The 14,532-nt window shown below is 40.5% G+C and overlaps 3 protein-coding genes across 9 annotated transcripts in view; 2 read left to right on the top strand and 1 right to left on the bottom strand.

Moving 5' to 3' along the window:
- Positions 1-8,088, top strand: part of ABRAXAS1 (abraxas 1, BRCA1 A complex subunit) — a 23,046-nt gene extending 14,958 nt beyond the window's left edge. For both annotated transcript variants that reach the window (XM_073340547.1, XM_073340548.1), the window contains exons 7-9: positions 2,881-2,965; positions 5,753-5,864; positions 6,564-8,088. In XM_073340547.1, the coding sequence (XP_073196648.1) occupies positions 2,881-2,965; positions 5,753-5,864; positions 6,564-6,994 (628 nt within the window). In that variant the 3' untranslated portion in view covers positions 6,995-8,088. The remainder of the gene's footprint in view (positions 1-2,880; positions 2,966-5,752; positions 5,865-6,563) is intronic.
- MRPS18C (mitochondrial ribosomal protein S18C) lies at positions 7,905-14,221 on the bottom strand. 3 transcript variants are annotated; one of them, XM_073340551.1, is made up of 6 exons: positions 13,837-14,189; positions 13,104-13,162; positions 9,696-9,842; positions 8,526-8,583; positions 8,110-8,169; positions 7,905-8,027 (listed from the first exon to the last, which is right to left on the bottom strand). In XM_073340551.1, the coding sequence occupies exons 1-6, from the start codon at positions 13,925-13,927 to the stop codon at positions 7,951-7,953; spliced, it is 492 nt and encodes a 163-aa protein (XP_073196652.1). In that variant the 5' UTR covers positions 13,928-14,189; the 3' UTR covers positions 7,905-7,950. The 3 variants fall into 3 exon arrangements, with proteins under 3 accessions (XP_073196652.1, XP_073196654.1, XP_073196653.1); XM_073340553.1 differs by having other exon boundaries at positions 9,696-9,779; positions 13,837-14,001; XM_073340552.1 differs by lacking the exon at positions 8,110-8,169 and having other exon boundaries at positions 13,837-14,221.
- Positions 14,130-14,532, top strand: part of HELQ (helicase, POLQ like) — a 34,440-nt gene continuing 34,037 nt past the window's right edge. For 3 of the 4 annotated variants that reach the window (XM_073340541.1, XM_073340537.1, XM_073340542.1), the window contains exon 1: positions 14,130-14,532. In XM_073340541.1, coding sequence (XP_073196642.1) covers positions 14,368-14,532 — 165 coding nt within the window. In that variant the 5' untranslated portion in view covers positions 14,130-14,367. The other variant, XM_073340538.1, reaches the window with a different exon arrangement.

The raw sequence follows: 14,532 nt of genomic DNA, 5'->3' as shown, positions 1-14,532 counted from the left end.
TAAGGAAATGGGGACTAAAGTGATAGAACAACAAAGAAATGAGGAATTCACACCTCAGGTATTGATAAGTGAGTTCTTGCCAGACAGGTGTCAGAGTAGCAGCCCTGTTAGTCTGTATCCGCAAAAAGAAAAGGAGCACTTGTGGCACCTTAGAGACTAACAAATTTATTTGAGCATAAGCTTTCGTGAGCTACAGCTCATGTTAGTCTCTAAGGTGCCACAAGTACTCCTTTTCTTCTTGCCAGACAGGATGCAATCAAACTAAGTTTCCTTTATATCTTCTAGGCTCTTCCCTTTCTCTGGAGGTGATGGGCATTATCAGGACAGGATTGTATTCCTAACAGCCAAATAGCACCTTATTTCAATGTGACTAGTTTGGAATGTAAGGATTTGACCATACACTTCCCAGCTTTTGGCTGCCTCTGCTGCTTAGCCAAAGGCCTTAGCCTAAGAACAGGGTCTCAGACTGTCACAGTAAGAGAGGGCCCTTACACGGGCAGACAGTGATTTTGATTCTTTCTTTTATACCTATATAACTAGCTAAGTGATGATAATACACCTAAATTCTTAAAGTATAGACCTTTGCAGACAGACCTGAATATCTATATCCTAATAACAATAACAATCACTGAGTAAACTTTTGTTTTGTAATTCATTGCTTTTCCATAACTTTTGGCCAAGCTCAGTTGTCATAACAAATTGAATTGATACTGTCAACTTCAAAATAATGTTGTATACAAAATGTCTTTACCTACATTAATGATAATACCTTAAATTATTTAAATTACCGGTAAATCCAGTTTACTTTGCTGTAATGCTCTTTGTTCTTTGCAGTTCTATAGATTGGCCAATGAAGTTGAAGTCATTTTCATTTAGTTGATTTTTCATATTCTTGGTGCTGCTGGATTTTTGTTTTGAGAACAGTTTATTTAAAAAATAAATCTAAGCAACTGAACCATTTCTAATGGAATTTAAAAAGTCCACGGAAATAATTCTGTTCGGTTTGTAACATCTTGCTTTTACAAAAGCTAAATGTGGGGCCAGATAAGAGTTTTTCCTTTATGATAATATTACTTTGCCCTCTCTCACCTTCTGAGGATCTGACAATGATTATACTTACTAACAAATTAAACATCTTGACACACCTGGAAAGATAACTAGAGACTATTCCAATATCACAGTTGGGGAACAAAGACACAGAAGTTAAATGACTTGCCCAAAGTCACTCACGAGTCTGTAGAAGAGATGGGAATACAACCCATATGTCATGAGCCTGTTTTAATCACTTGCTAGACTGTTCTTACTATGAAATATTCTGTAGCATGGAGACTACATCCTTCACATAGAAGGACACTCTCAAATCTTTCTCTCTAATGTTTGGTTTTGCAACTGGCTGGTGAGATGTTTCATGTAGCAACTTGGCATTGTGCTCCTGTATACCCTAATAGGTCCATCAATGGCTGTTAGCCAGGATGGACAGAGATGGTTTCCCTAACCTCTGTTTGCCAGAAGCTGGGAATGGGTGATGGGATGGATCACTTGGTGATTACCTGTTACGTTCATTCCCTCTTGGGCACCTGGCATTGGCCACTGTCAGAAAACAGGATACTGGGCTAGATGGACCTTTGGTCTGACCCAGTGTGGCCATTTTTATGTTCTACCGTACCCCTACACAAGGGACTCTCAGCAGCTTTCCTCTGGGCACTGCCCCCTGCACTGCTTTATCCCTGCATCTGTTACTCTGCACAGCTTCGTCCTGTGGGCTTTAAAATATAAAAATATATGGAGATATACTTATCTCATAGAGCTGGAAGGGACCTTGAAAGGTCATAGAGCCCAGTCCCTTGCCTTTACAGCAGGACCAAGTACTGTCCCTTATTTTTGCCCCAGATCCTAAATGGCCGCCTCAAGGATTGAACTCACAACCCTGGGTTCAGCAGGCCAATGCTCAAACCACTGAGCTGTTCCTTCCCCTACTTGGCCTATTCCTGAAATAGGTTCAATTCTGACTATTCTCTCCTTCCCCAGTATGTTGTCCCTGACTTCTCCCAGCTCCCTCTCCAGAAGACTGTTCTTGTCTGGCTGCCTGAGACCTTGACCCCATATAAGCAGGGGAGAGAGTGCAGTTGGCTGGAGAAAAGGGGCACACATTCTCCTGGCTTGCAGCCTCTTGCCCCCACACTTAGCTCACTACTGCATGAGAATGAAATGAACAGATCCCTGTTGCTATCAAGCTGCCTCCAGTCCCCCATGCTTCACCTGTCCACATAGAGTGCAGCATTCCTGCTCTGCACATGAAGGGAGCAGCCTCTGTGCGGGAGTCAGTAGGCCCTGCAGCTGCTTCTGTTGGGGACACCCAGAACTGCAGTCCAATCCTAACAGCTAAGGCTACTGTCAGTGGCACAAGCAGCAGCAACTAGAAGCCCTGCGCTACCTGGAAAAAAAAAAAAGGTGTAGAACCACTGGTATGTTCCATGCTGCATGCCTGTGTTTCCCTTAGTCTGAGAACCTCTGCTATAGACCACTGTACAGAGATGTATTTCGGTTATTGACTTGTATATGTTAGCTAATCCTTTTACCACAGATTCTGGATCTGAGGAGAGGATAAAAAAATCACAAAATATCCTTATTTAATAAAAGTGTTAAGAAACAAGTATCTCCCCGTGAAAGGTGTACTGGAGTCCAGAGACCTACAGTTCATAATCAAACACAAAAGTAAAAGCCAAAAGTCCACTACTGCTCCTCATTGAAAATCCATTATGCTTAAGGAATTACAGCTGATGTAGACATCTACGTTAGACTTTAGTGGACAAAAGCATCACTCAGTTCACATGCACAGTTAAATTTAATTCTATAATGGGCTTCTTTTTGTGTCCAAAGGTCAGAATTTTTTTATGAAGATGGATCACTAAAAGAGGTTCACAAGATTAATGAACTGTATGCCACCTTGCAGGAGGAATTGAAGGTAGGTCATTAACTTTCAGAAAAGCACATGTCAGATCGTAGATGTTAAGGTAGCACTGCAAACAAGTCAAATATTCACACTGGAGGTCCTGATTCTCATTTACATTAAGGCAACCTAACATAGCACAAAGAAGCCTTAAAGTGACTGTAAATATAATTTGTTCCCCCTTCAAGGTCCTTTTGTACTGCCAACATAATGTAAAGTGGCATTATTGTACCTGAGAATTAGATCCAAGGTGTCTTGTGCAGAAATATGCAAATATAAGGGAGGTGGAAGAAAGACTTGGTATAAAACAGTTGACATAAGTCATACAAAATCTAGCATTTCCGTTAACTGCTTGGATGATTACAAACAATGACCCAAAACAGTGGAGAACTTGAGTTATTTGCTGGGATCTCAATGCAGGGCTTGAAAAATGTACCTGATACAAAAGATGGACTGTTGCAGAAGAGACAACCAGCTAAATCCTAGGGTAGTACCAAAGAAGTCAAGTCCCTTCCTTCCATCTGCTGAAAAGGGGCAAGGTGCTGTTATTCCAAGTAGGATGCTCTGCCTGAGTCTGCCATGTCAGTCAGTCATACCTGAGGATACTGGCCTTCCTCCTCAGGCAGCTAGAAATTTAGATATCTACAACACCCTCTTTTTTTGTGCGGGGGAGGGGTTCATTGGCTACTGTAAGGGATTGGAATGAGAAGGGTGCCCTCTGCTACTCTGCTCCCAATCTTTTTTAGTTTCTCCTCCCCATAAATATCTATGCCTTCCACACCTGTCTTTCCAAAGGGAATTCTGGATTAAGCAGTAAAACTGGTGGAAACATTAATCTGCCAGGTTACGTAAGTGTTAACATCTCAGAGGAAACAGAGCAGTGAATGAACTGCTTGGAGTGAGACTGAAGGTGACACACCCTTGAAAAGTTCACAAATTAGCATATGGGTCTGCTCCTAAATGCTGGAAATTCTATTTAGGAAACTTTCTGGGCATAATCTATGAATTTCAGTACAACATAGTTTTTTTTTTTAAAGTTTCCAATCCCTGTGGTTGTGAAGATTACATCAAATCCATATTTGAAAAGTTAACTGATAAATTAATTTATTGAGTGGCAGCTCTAGTGTCTTTGATGCAGTTTATATCTTTTCCAATGAGCAAAAGAGCGATAGGTAAGATACTTATGATTTCACGTTACTATTCAATGGAAGCTTACAGCAAGGTTTTCAGACTTTTCCCTAATTCCAGATAAATTTATATCTTGCTTGCTCAAAGATGATCTTTCAGGCACTTAGTCCTAAGGGAAACGGGAGATATCTTAACAGTGCTTTGAAGCCTAATGAAGAAGCACAGTAGTTTTCCATTCCCCACAAGAAAAGTGTGTTCCCAAACAGGGATCACTGGACTGCACTGCAGACTATGAGTCACTCCTACTAGACTATATGGAAGACTTGGGTTTTGGCTACTGTGTTAGAGAAATTATTAAGTTTTTTGTAGCACAACTAGCTTTAGTTAAACTTTGTGTTCAATCTTCTAAGAGGAGTTCCTCAATATGATTATGGTACAAGAAACAAATGTCAGAATTTTTGTATTAAGCACAGACTCATATCAAAGCTTCTATCTGGGCAATACCAAACACAAAATCATGGAAGTCTGGGATTTGTCCAATAACTTTTGCAAATATAAGGAAAGAAAGTTGGCTCCTTATCTGGTAATGAGCCTGCAATCACAGTTTTTAAAATTAATGAGCTCTTGCATTACTTTTTGGAAATTGGTCTTGAGAAAAATAAGTAGATAGTATGGCTATTTGGAAGTAATAAGGATTATAAATACTGTTTTTAAAAACAGGAGAAACTAAATGTGAATCATCTAGAGGTGCTAATTAGTATGCACCTCAGAGTCAGATGGGAACAAGGTAGTTTACTAAGCTGCTGGAAATTTAAAAGTAGTATCATGATTTTAGACATCAGAATGGAAGGGGCTAGGGGAAGAATTTTCTTTTAAATATTGAGAAAGACAACTTTACCATAACTAAAGTCGCATCCAGGGGATAAGTTCCAAGCACAAAAGAAACAACTGAATCTTAAGCACTATATACACAGGATTAGAGAGAAACTTGGCTGTCCTTTTAAATTGAGATGAAAAATGGTTAAAGAAGGAACACCATTCATGTAACTTTTACGGACTTCAGTAAAGCACATGATACAATACCTCACTTTCTTGAAATAGTCATTTGAAGTTACTTGGACAGAAGTACTACCTGTAGGCCTGCGGAGTGCCACAAATCAATGTTAGGTTCATGTTTTTAAAACCAAGTGAATTCAGTTGTTAAAAGTGATGGAACTAGGAGTAGTAACATGAAATTAAACAAAGGAAAACATGGGAAATTTCAAGTGGTATTTTGAGTAACCCTGATGGGAGAAAGTAAACTTGCCTCCAAAGGAAAACAGATGAAGTCCCATTTCTTGAGTTTAAAAGTAGACTGCATAAAATACTAGAATATACTGTAGCAAACCTTCTAGGATTATAGGTGGAATGGACTACAAGATTTTTTAAGTGTTTTCCAGGTAGTTGCTGATTCAGTAATTTTACCGTTCACTATACCCACAATGTTGCTTTGTATGTTTTGTTTAGTAGTATTGGACCTTTTCTTTTTTTAAAAAAAGACATTGTACAATGTGTTAACTTTTTTTTTTTAAGGATGCCTTGAAATTTATCTGGAACACTTAAATAAATAAATCCAATATAAGACTGACTTAATGACTACAATTGAATGTTCAGTAGAATTGACTTCTCTTGCAGAAGATATGTTCTAAAGTAGAGGGCAGCGAACGATCAGTAGAGAAACTCCTAGCAGAAGTGGACCAACTAAAACAAGAAATAAAAAGAAAAAAGGAGCCAACACAAACTTCAGGTAATGCAGAAAGATAATCAAGCCTCTCCATGGAAATATGAGTTATGTGACAAAACTGAACATGTAAAAATACTTAATATAACTAGGAGGAATCCATAAGACATGAAATTTCAGCTCTGCTTATCCCACTAAATTCAGTCTGGTCTAAAAACCCTAAAATATGGAATTAATTCTAGAGTCTACATTAGTGAGTAATCTCTACAGTTGCAATTTTGGAAGTTTGCCACTAGATATTAAACTACATATGAAATGCCACTCATTACTAGCACTTATTATTCTCAGTGTATCAAAAAATAACATTTGCTAGCCACTGAATTTTTTGCAAATGGAGTCTGAAAACAGTTTGGATATTTGTGTTTAGCCACCATCACTTTCTAACTACCAGTCAAAAGAGAAACTTAATACCTTTTCTTGAAAGGAGAAAGTTTGCTAATCATAGTAAGTTAATTTATGTATATGAACATAATTCCAATTTTAATTTCTATAATAGTCCAATTTTAATTTCTATACATTACCAGCATAGACCTCTCTATACAATGTATTGTATAGAGAGGTCTATGCTGGTAATGTATAGAAATTAAAAGGACTATTCTGCACATTAAGCCACTCCAAAACTTTCAAACAAAAAGGCGACTGAACACTAATGATGGGAATACTAGAAAAGGCTAGTTTGAAATTCTTATTTTTTCTATTATTTAGGAGAGAACAAGTGTGTTTCAGATGAACCAAAGGAGAATGTTTTCCTTTGTCAAGCTTTACAAACATTTTTCCCAAATTCTGGACTTCAGACCTGCATTGTTTCCTTAAAAGGCAGGCAGATTTCTAAACACTGCTGTAACACAGACCACAAAATAAATGTCATGGACAAACTGACTCTAATGCAAGAAGACAGTGACTTTCCTGAAGCTGGAACAAGGCACATAACCAAGCGTAAAGCTAGCGTGACCACAGCTGGACGAAAACCATTCAAGAAATCACGCTCATTGCAACTTCACCATAAGTTACTTAAAGGGGACCAAGACAACAGAGACCAAGAAGGAAAGCTTACAATGAGTGGTACTGAAACAGAGGAGGAAACTTTGGAGAAACTTAAAGACACTAATGAATATCCACAATCGCCAACTTTTTAATCCTTTTGGGCCAGGTGTAGGATTTTCCTCAGGGTGACTACTGCTGCACCAAAAAACTGCTGCCAACACATTTACTATGTTCCATCAATTGACAGTAGGGCTAAACTAATGTATTTAAGTATCCTTTTGTAAAAATTTTTACATGTACAACAGTTTTTTAAAATGCAGGTATCTTATTTGGAAAAATATAGAGCAGAGTCCAGATTACATTCCCTCACTCTGCATTCCCTTTCTCTCAGGGCTCACAGTAGGAAGAATAGTAGTAGAGTACAGACATTGAAAACTGAAGAGCTGCTGCAACTGTCAGGGTTGAGATGTGCTGTACCTTGCCTTTTTAAGTGATGATATGTACTTATTGCTAAGCTATTGCTGAAGGAGGCTACCACCACATTTAAGATTTGCTCAGCAGCAGCTGAAATAGACAGTGCCAAAGCAGCTTGGTATCTGGGTCTGCTACAATGTTATGTTAACAGCAAAGGTTGCTCTGTCTTACTCTAATCACTTGCTCTCTTGCATTCTGACCATTTATATCTTGGGTTTTACTTGCAAATTGCTCCTATGATGAGCAAGTTTAACTCCATGTTTTCCCTTACTTCAAACTCAGAAAGGTATGGAGTAGGGTCCTGCTGCATTTTAAAATGAGATTATAATGCAGGAAAACAGCACACAAGTGTTTTGAGACGTTTCCTACAGGTTTTAAGTTCTCTATTGCAAACATGGAGAACTTTCTCTCTTAATGAGTGCTCAGTTCTGTTATTTGTTATAGTGTGTAATATGTCACAACTTCTTTCTGGCAGTTATGTAGAGGAATGCCAAGCATTTTGGGTAAGAGTATAACTGACCGGAGCATCCGTTCTAAAATTGTTAGTATTTTGTTACAGATGTAAAGGTTCTGATAGTAATGAGTATATAAACATTATAAATAACTTTATTGTTTTATGCACAATTTACATAACTTACTCCGGATGCCTGATATCACAAATTTTTGGGTCATTAAGAAATGTTGGATCCTTGTACACAACTGGCATAAATCCTGCAAGAAATTAATACTGGTGTTAAGTGTTTAAATAAAAAAATAATTTTGTCTACAAAAACTAGTTTACAGCTATGCTTACCAATTACATGAGCTCTTTTAATGGCTTTTGAAATCTCTTTCTGTTTCTTCCCACACAAGCCTGTAAAGACAGGTTTTTAGCATCTTATTTCAGGTATCCAAATAATAGATGGAGGTTGGTTATTAGGGATTCCCTTGGGACTTTTTTTTTAAAAAAAACCTTACTAGAAAATAGATAAATCAGATTACAGAAACTATTAGTATGTAGAAAGCGTACAATTCAAATGTTTGAATTCCTAATCATGAAAATACCCAGTTATATCACATTACTCAGTGGTTTCACAGTGGACAGTAATTCTTACCACTATGATGGTTAAATTCAAAATGCTAAATTTTAATATTAGCCTTAAGTCAACACTTGTAATAAGATAAACAAAGATTACTTGTTAAATTGACATTAGACTACAGCTTACATACCTGTTATATGTCTGCCATAAATGCGACCAGTATATGGAGAAACAAACTGGGATAGAAGCTATTGAAGAAGCAAAAAGCTTAATAAATAGTCTTGCAAACCAGTAACTTTAAACACTAATTTTTTTAAAAAAGTGGTATTTCACACTATTGTATGCACCCTATGTTATGGCATAGGACGTTATTTGCCTTAAAGAACTTATCACAAGAATAACTTGCTGGCTTTTAAACCAGAATTTAAAAACCATGTATATTAATGTTCTAAATATGATCACCTTTTCTGTGGAGCTCATCTTACTTCTTTACAAATATTAAGAAATTAATTAGCCCCTCACCTCCTATGGTTACTATCATCTGCACTTTACACATCAGGAACTGAGTCACGCATTAAGGCCAAAAGTATCTACTAGCTTTGGAGGTCCAGTTTGAGAATCCTATGGCATGATTTTTCAGAGTACTCCCATTAATCTCCGTTCCAGTCGTGAGTGCTCAGCACTTCTGAAAGTCAGAGCCCTAAGTGTCTCAAAGAGGCAACAATTTTTCAGCTGTGCCCTTTTGCAAAACTGAAATTTTCCTCAAGAAAGTAAGTTTTTTACATACTAATATTAGCAGCCAAATGAATACTAACTTCCCCTACAAGCTAGTACATTAAGCTCTTCACTCTTCTGAATGTCATGCTTCACCCACACAACCCTGTTGTGAGTGTCTCCTCTAGTAAGGATAGGAGGCCCAAACTATTCTGTACATCAGATTTCATTCTTCTAGTCACTCATAAAGCAAATGATAGTTCAGCTGATCACTGTCCTAACCAACTGCCCCTTGTGGAGAGCCCTACAGCATCAGTCTAGTTTTGCATACCATAAAATCATACCTGTGCCCCAAATACTCCCCCCAGCAGTGCCACTGGAAGCAAGGAAGTGAAATTGACTGTCAATTTAGCTCTGCTTCTGCAGGCGCAGCATTTCCTCCAGCTAGTACAAAGAGAACAAGCTAGTGGGGAGCAGTGCTCACATTCTCCCCCAACTTCATACCCTTCATTTCTAGAATTGAATCCTTCTAGTCCCATTTTCCCCTGGTTCCTCCTGCCTAAATAGCAGCTTCCCCACAAATAAAATTGACCAAACAATTGCCTGAGACAATCACTGCACAAATTCATATGGTAAAGAATCTCACCTGTACATTCTTGTAGTCTACATTTATTCCACACAAGACACATCTTTTAGGAGGATCCTTATAGGGGTTTTCCATTTGAATTGGCTGAAATAAGTAGTAGTTTATTATTCTACTTCTTGATTTCTTTGGAACACAAATAAAAACGTTCTGGAAAATTGAAATGAAGCCTGATTTTAAGACTTAGCAATAGCACATGTCATTAGAAGTGGTTTCATATTGCAAACCCAGACCTTGGCTTCCCAAGCTGCCGTAGGTTAAAAGTAGGGCGTTGATTAATCAAAGTTAACTCATGCCATTAACTCAAAAAAATTAATCGCAATTTAAAAAATTAGTCATGATTAATCGCAGCTTTATTTGCATTGTTAAACAATAGACTACCAATTGAAATTTATTAAATTGGATGTTTTTCTAACCTTTCAAATATATTGATTTCAATTAAACAGAACACAAAGTGTACAGTGCTCACTTTATATTATTTTTAATACAAATATTTGCACTGTAAAAATTAGTTTTTCAGTTCGCCTCATACAAGTGCTGTAGTGCAATCTCTTTATCGTGAAAGTGCAACTTACAAATGTAGATTTTTTTTTGTTACATAACTGCACTCAAAATAAAACAAGGTAAAACTTTAGCGCCTACAAGCCCACTCAGTCCTACTTCTCGTTCAGCCAATTGCTAAGACAAACAAGTTTGTTTATATTTACAGGAGATAACGCTGCCCACTTCTTATTTACAATGTCACCAGAAAGTGAGAACAGGCATTCACATAGGACTTTTGTAGTCAGCATTGCAAGGTATTTACGTGCCAGATATGCTAAACAGCCATGCTTCGGCCACCATTCCAGAGAACATGCTTCCATGCAGATGACGCTTGTTAAAAAAATAATGCATTAATTAAATTTGTGACTGAACTCTCTGGGGGAGGAGAATTGCATGTCTCCAGCTCTATTTTACCCGCATTCTGCCATATATTTCATATTACAGTAGTCTTGGATGATGACTCAGCACATGTTGAAAAGGAGGACTTGTGGCACATTAGAGACTAACAAATTTATTTGAGCATAAGCTTTCATGAGCTACAGCTCACTTCATTGGATGCATTCAGTGGAAAATACAGTGGGGAGATTTATATACACAGAGAATATGAAACAGTGGGTGTAACAAGAGTGATCAGGTAAGGTGACCTATTACCAGTGGGGGGGGAGACGGGGACCTTTTGGAGTTATAATCAAGGTGGGCCATTTTCAGCAGTTAACAGGAACGTCTGAGGAACAGCGGGAGGGGGAGGAATGAACATGGGGAAATAGTTTTACTTTGTGTAATGACCCATCCACTCCCAGTCTCTATTCAAGCCTAAGTTAATTGTATCCAGTTTGCAAATTAATTCCAATTCAGCAGTCTTTCGTTGGAGTCTTTGAAGTTTTTTTGTTGAAGAATTGCCAAACAGACTCTCAGTACGATGTGTATGGTAACACCCATTGTTTCATGTTCTCTGTGTATATAAATCTCCCCACTGTATTTTCCACTGAATGCATCCGATGAAGTGAGCTGTAGCTCATGAAAGCTTATGCTCAAATAAATTGGTTAGTCTCTAAGGTGCCACAAGTCCTCTTTTTCTTTTTGCAGATACAGACTAACATGGCTGCTACTCAAACTCAGCACATGTTGTTCATTTTAAGAACACTTTCACTGCAGATCTGACAAAATGTAAAGAAGGTACTAACGTGACATTTCTAAAGATAGCTACAGCACTCAACCCAAGACTTAAGAATCTGAATCCCCTTCCAGAATCTGAGAGGGACGAGATGTGGAGCATGCTTTCAGAAGTCTTAAAAGAGCAACACTCTGCTGCGGAATCTACAGAACCCGAACCACCAAAAAAGAAAGTGAACCTTCTGCTGGTGGCATCTGACTCAGATGATGAAAATGAACATGCACTGGTCTGCACTGCTTTGGATTGTGATCATGCAGAACCTGTCATCAGCATGGACACATGTCCCCTGGAATGGTGGTTGAAGCATGAAGGGACATGAATCTTTACTACATGTCTTATTTACAAGGTCTTTCTGGTGACATTATAAATAAGAAGTGGGCAGCGTTATCACCCGTAAACGTACACAAACTTGTTTGTCTTAGCAATTGGCTGAACAAGAACTAGGACTGAGTGGACTTATAGGCTCTAAAGTTTTACACTGTTTTATTTTTAAATGCAGTAATTTTTTTGTACATATTTCTATATTTGTAAGATCTTTCATGATAAAGAGATTGTACTACAGTAATGGCATTGGGTTAATTGAAAAATACTTTTTGTTATTTACAATGCAAATATTTGTAATAAAAATAAATATGAAGCGAGCACTGTACACTTTGTATTCTGCGTTTATTGAAATCAATATATTTGAAAATGTAGAAAACATCCAAAATATTTAAATAAATGGTATTCTATTATTGCTTAACAGCACAATAATTCGTGATTAATTTTTTAATCGCTTAATAGCCCCAGTTAAATGTAGAGATACTGATCTTGTCTCGGCACTTTTTTACTTGTATGTATGGACCTCATCATCTTCGTATTGAGCATCTCCCAGATATTAAAAAGATAGAAAATTGTAACTCTTCCCTCCTCCCCACTTTATAAAAGAAATGGCTTTTAGTTGGTTCTATGTAGCACCACCATGACAACTGCTAGAATTCAGTAGGTGGAAGCAGTATGTTTCCTGGTTCCCTTCCTTGCTTGAAGGATGCTCCTCTAGGATTTACATAATGGAGGGATGAATGTGACTATATTAAGGCAAGGGGAGGAGGAGGGGTGGCTGAGTGAGGGGGTGCAGGGACACATGGGGACCAGGGAGATGTGGGGTCTGCATGGGGGAGATGCTAGGGTCTGCATGGGGGAGACTCCCTAACAATCCCCCCACCCCAAAAGCAGACTGTTCCATACTTCTCACACCCACACCCAACAACCCTCCAGGTTCACCTCCAGGCTTCTTCCCAGCAATTACTTCCCTCTTCCTCAGCTCCTCCATTACCCCTGATTCCCCCAAGCCTTTCCACTCCTTCTGAGGGGTGCAGGAAATAATTCATTTAAACTACAATGCAGAAACTTATTACTCGAATTTATATATTAATATGCCTACTAAGGAATCTATTTGTCAAAAAGCATTTCCTGAATCTTTGTTGTTGTCTGTATTGTTACAGACATACTTGTAGACAGGTATTTTGAAATAAATTACTAAAATTGAAACTGGCATGATTATATTATGTTATTTTGACAAATAAAAATATGCAGAACTTTTTATTTTTTGGCACAGAATTCCTCCATGATTAAACTCATACTTTCAAGAGCTATTTTTCTCAGCACTGCAAGCTTAGTCAACTACAAAATATGTCAAGTTAAAGCCTTCTTACCAGATCCTCATTGTGGGACACCTGTTCCTGCTGTGAACTATATCCCCTTCTCCACAACACTGTTGCCAGAACAAAATAAAAGTTACTGTTAAATCACTTTACAAATACTGGCTCAAAACAAAACAAAAAAACAATGTCCTGCCTAAATTGAAAGTTGTGCATCTTCCAAGGGGGAAAGTGGGTCGATTGTAGAAGTTTTTCCACTAAGAGATTAGGCACAGGGTCGGGAGGACCCTTCACTGAACTCTCAACGTCTTCCCCTGCTCTTTGTTTCCCTATTTTAAAATAGTCTTGCAGGTGCGTTCACAGTAACATTTCTGAAGTAGGCAGGAGACCTACTGGCAGCAGGGATCCTGCAAACACCAACCTCTAGCTCCATCAGTGGGCAGGCGAACCCTCCCTCCCCCCCCCCCCCTTGACCAGGGCAGGGGCGGTGACACCCCGAGGCCACCCTCGCACGCCTGCTCCGGGGGACACTCCCCGAGGCTTCAAAGGAGAGACACCCCAGAGCCCACCGGGGCGCGCCCCCCGTCCGCGGCGTTGCCATCCCAGAGGGGTCGGCGCTCTGCGGCCGCGTCACGTGGAGGGTGGAAACTGGGGGCGGGAGAATTGCGCCCGCCCTGCCGAGGCTGCGGCCCGGCCGGCGGAGCCGGGGCTCCCAAGCCGCAGAGAGAGCGCGGACAGCAGCCCAGGTGCTGCACGTACAGGCCCTCCCGCCCCCGAGGCCTCTCACCAGAGCAGGAGGCGCTGGCTCCTTGACCAGCTGCCAGGATCTGCTGGAGCCTCCCCCAACCCCGGGATGAAACCACTAGGGTGGCCGCCATCTCCCTCCCGCCTGGCCCTTCACGGCACCCGTCCTCCTGTCACTACACTGTGGCGCGACCAACAGCGCTTAACGTCCTTTGCCCAACTAGTAAATATGCTACCCAATCAGAGCGCAGCTAGCCACAAGGCAGCCAATGGGAACACGAGCGCCGCGGGATCACTTCGCTCTTCTGTATCTTTTCTTTTTAGTGGTTGGTTAAAGGACGGAAATGACGTTTGGGACTGGGGGGGCAGGTTTCCGGTTGGCTGGCGGTTGGGAAGCAGGAGGCTGTTCCCTTCAGGAGGCCTCGCTCGCGGGCGGCAGAGAGGAGCCTGCCCTCCCCCCACCTGTCTAGCGATGGTGCCGCCGTTGCCCCCCGCGCCCCTGGAGGCGTTTCCCCGCTCCAGAGGCCTGGCGTCGCCGGCCCGGACCTGACCGCTCTGGCCCGGCGCCCGAGGGATGGAGGGGGGCGGCCCCGCGGTGCGCAGGAGGAGCCGGTCTGCCTGTGCCCGCGAAAGGAGCCGGGACCGAAGTCGGTCCCGCGGCGCCTGCTTCCCTCCAGCCCGGAAGAGGCCGAGCTCTGGGGCCGGGGAGGAGCCTCAGCCCGCCCCCGCCAGCCCCGAG

This window comes from Lepidochelys kempii, chromosome 4 (genome assembly GCF_965140265.1).
Source record: "Lepidochelys kempii isolate rLepKem1 chromosome 4, rLepKem1.hap2, whole genome shotgun sequence".
Taxonomy (NCBI): domain Eukaryota; kingdom Metazoa; phylum Chordata; order Testudines; family Cheloniidae; genus Lepidochelys; species Lepidochelys kempii.
This window is presented reverse-complemented; position numbering and strand designations above follow the sequence as displayed.

Bases quoted from the DNA above. Each gene is read 5' to 3' on its own strand.
- MRPS18C (XM_073340551.1), bottom strand. From the start codon at position 13,927: ATGGCGGCCACCCTAGTGGTTTCATCCCGGGGTTGGGGGAGGCTCCAG. The intron at 13,163-13,836 runs GTGAGAGGCCTC...TTCTGGCAACAG, and splicing joins AGCCAGCGCCTCCTGCTCTG to TGTTGTGGAGAAGGGGATAT. The intron at 8,584-9,695 runs GTGAGATTCTTT...CTTCTTCAATAG, and splicing joins TAGACTACAAGAATGTACAG to CTTCTATCCCAGTTTGTTTC.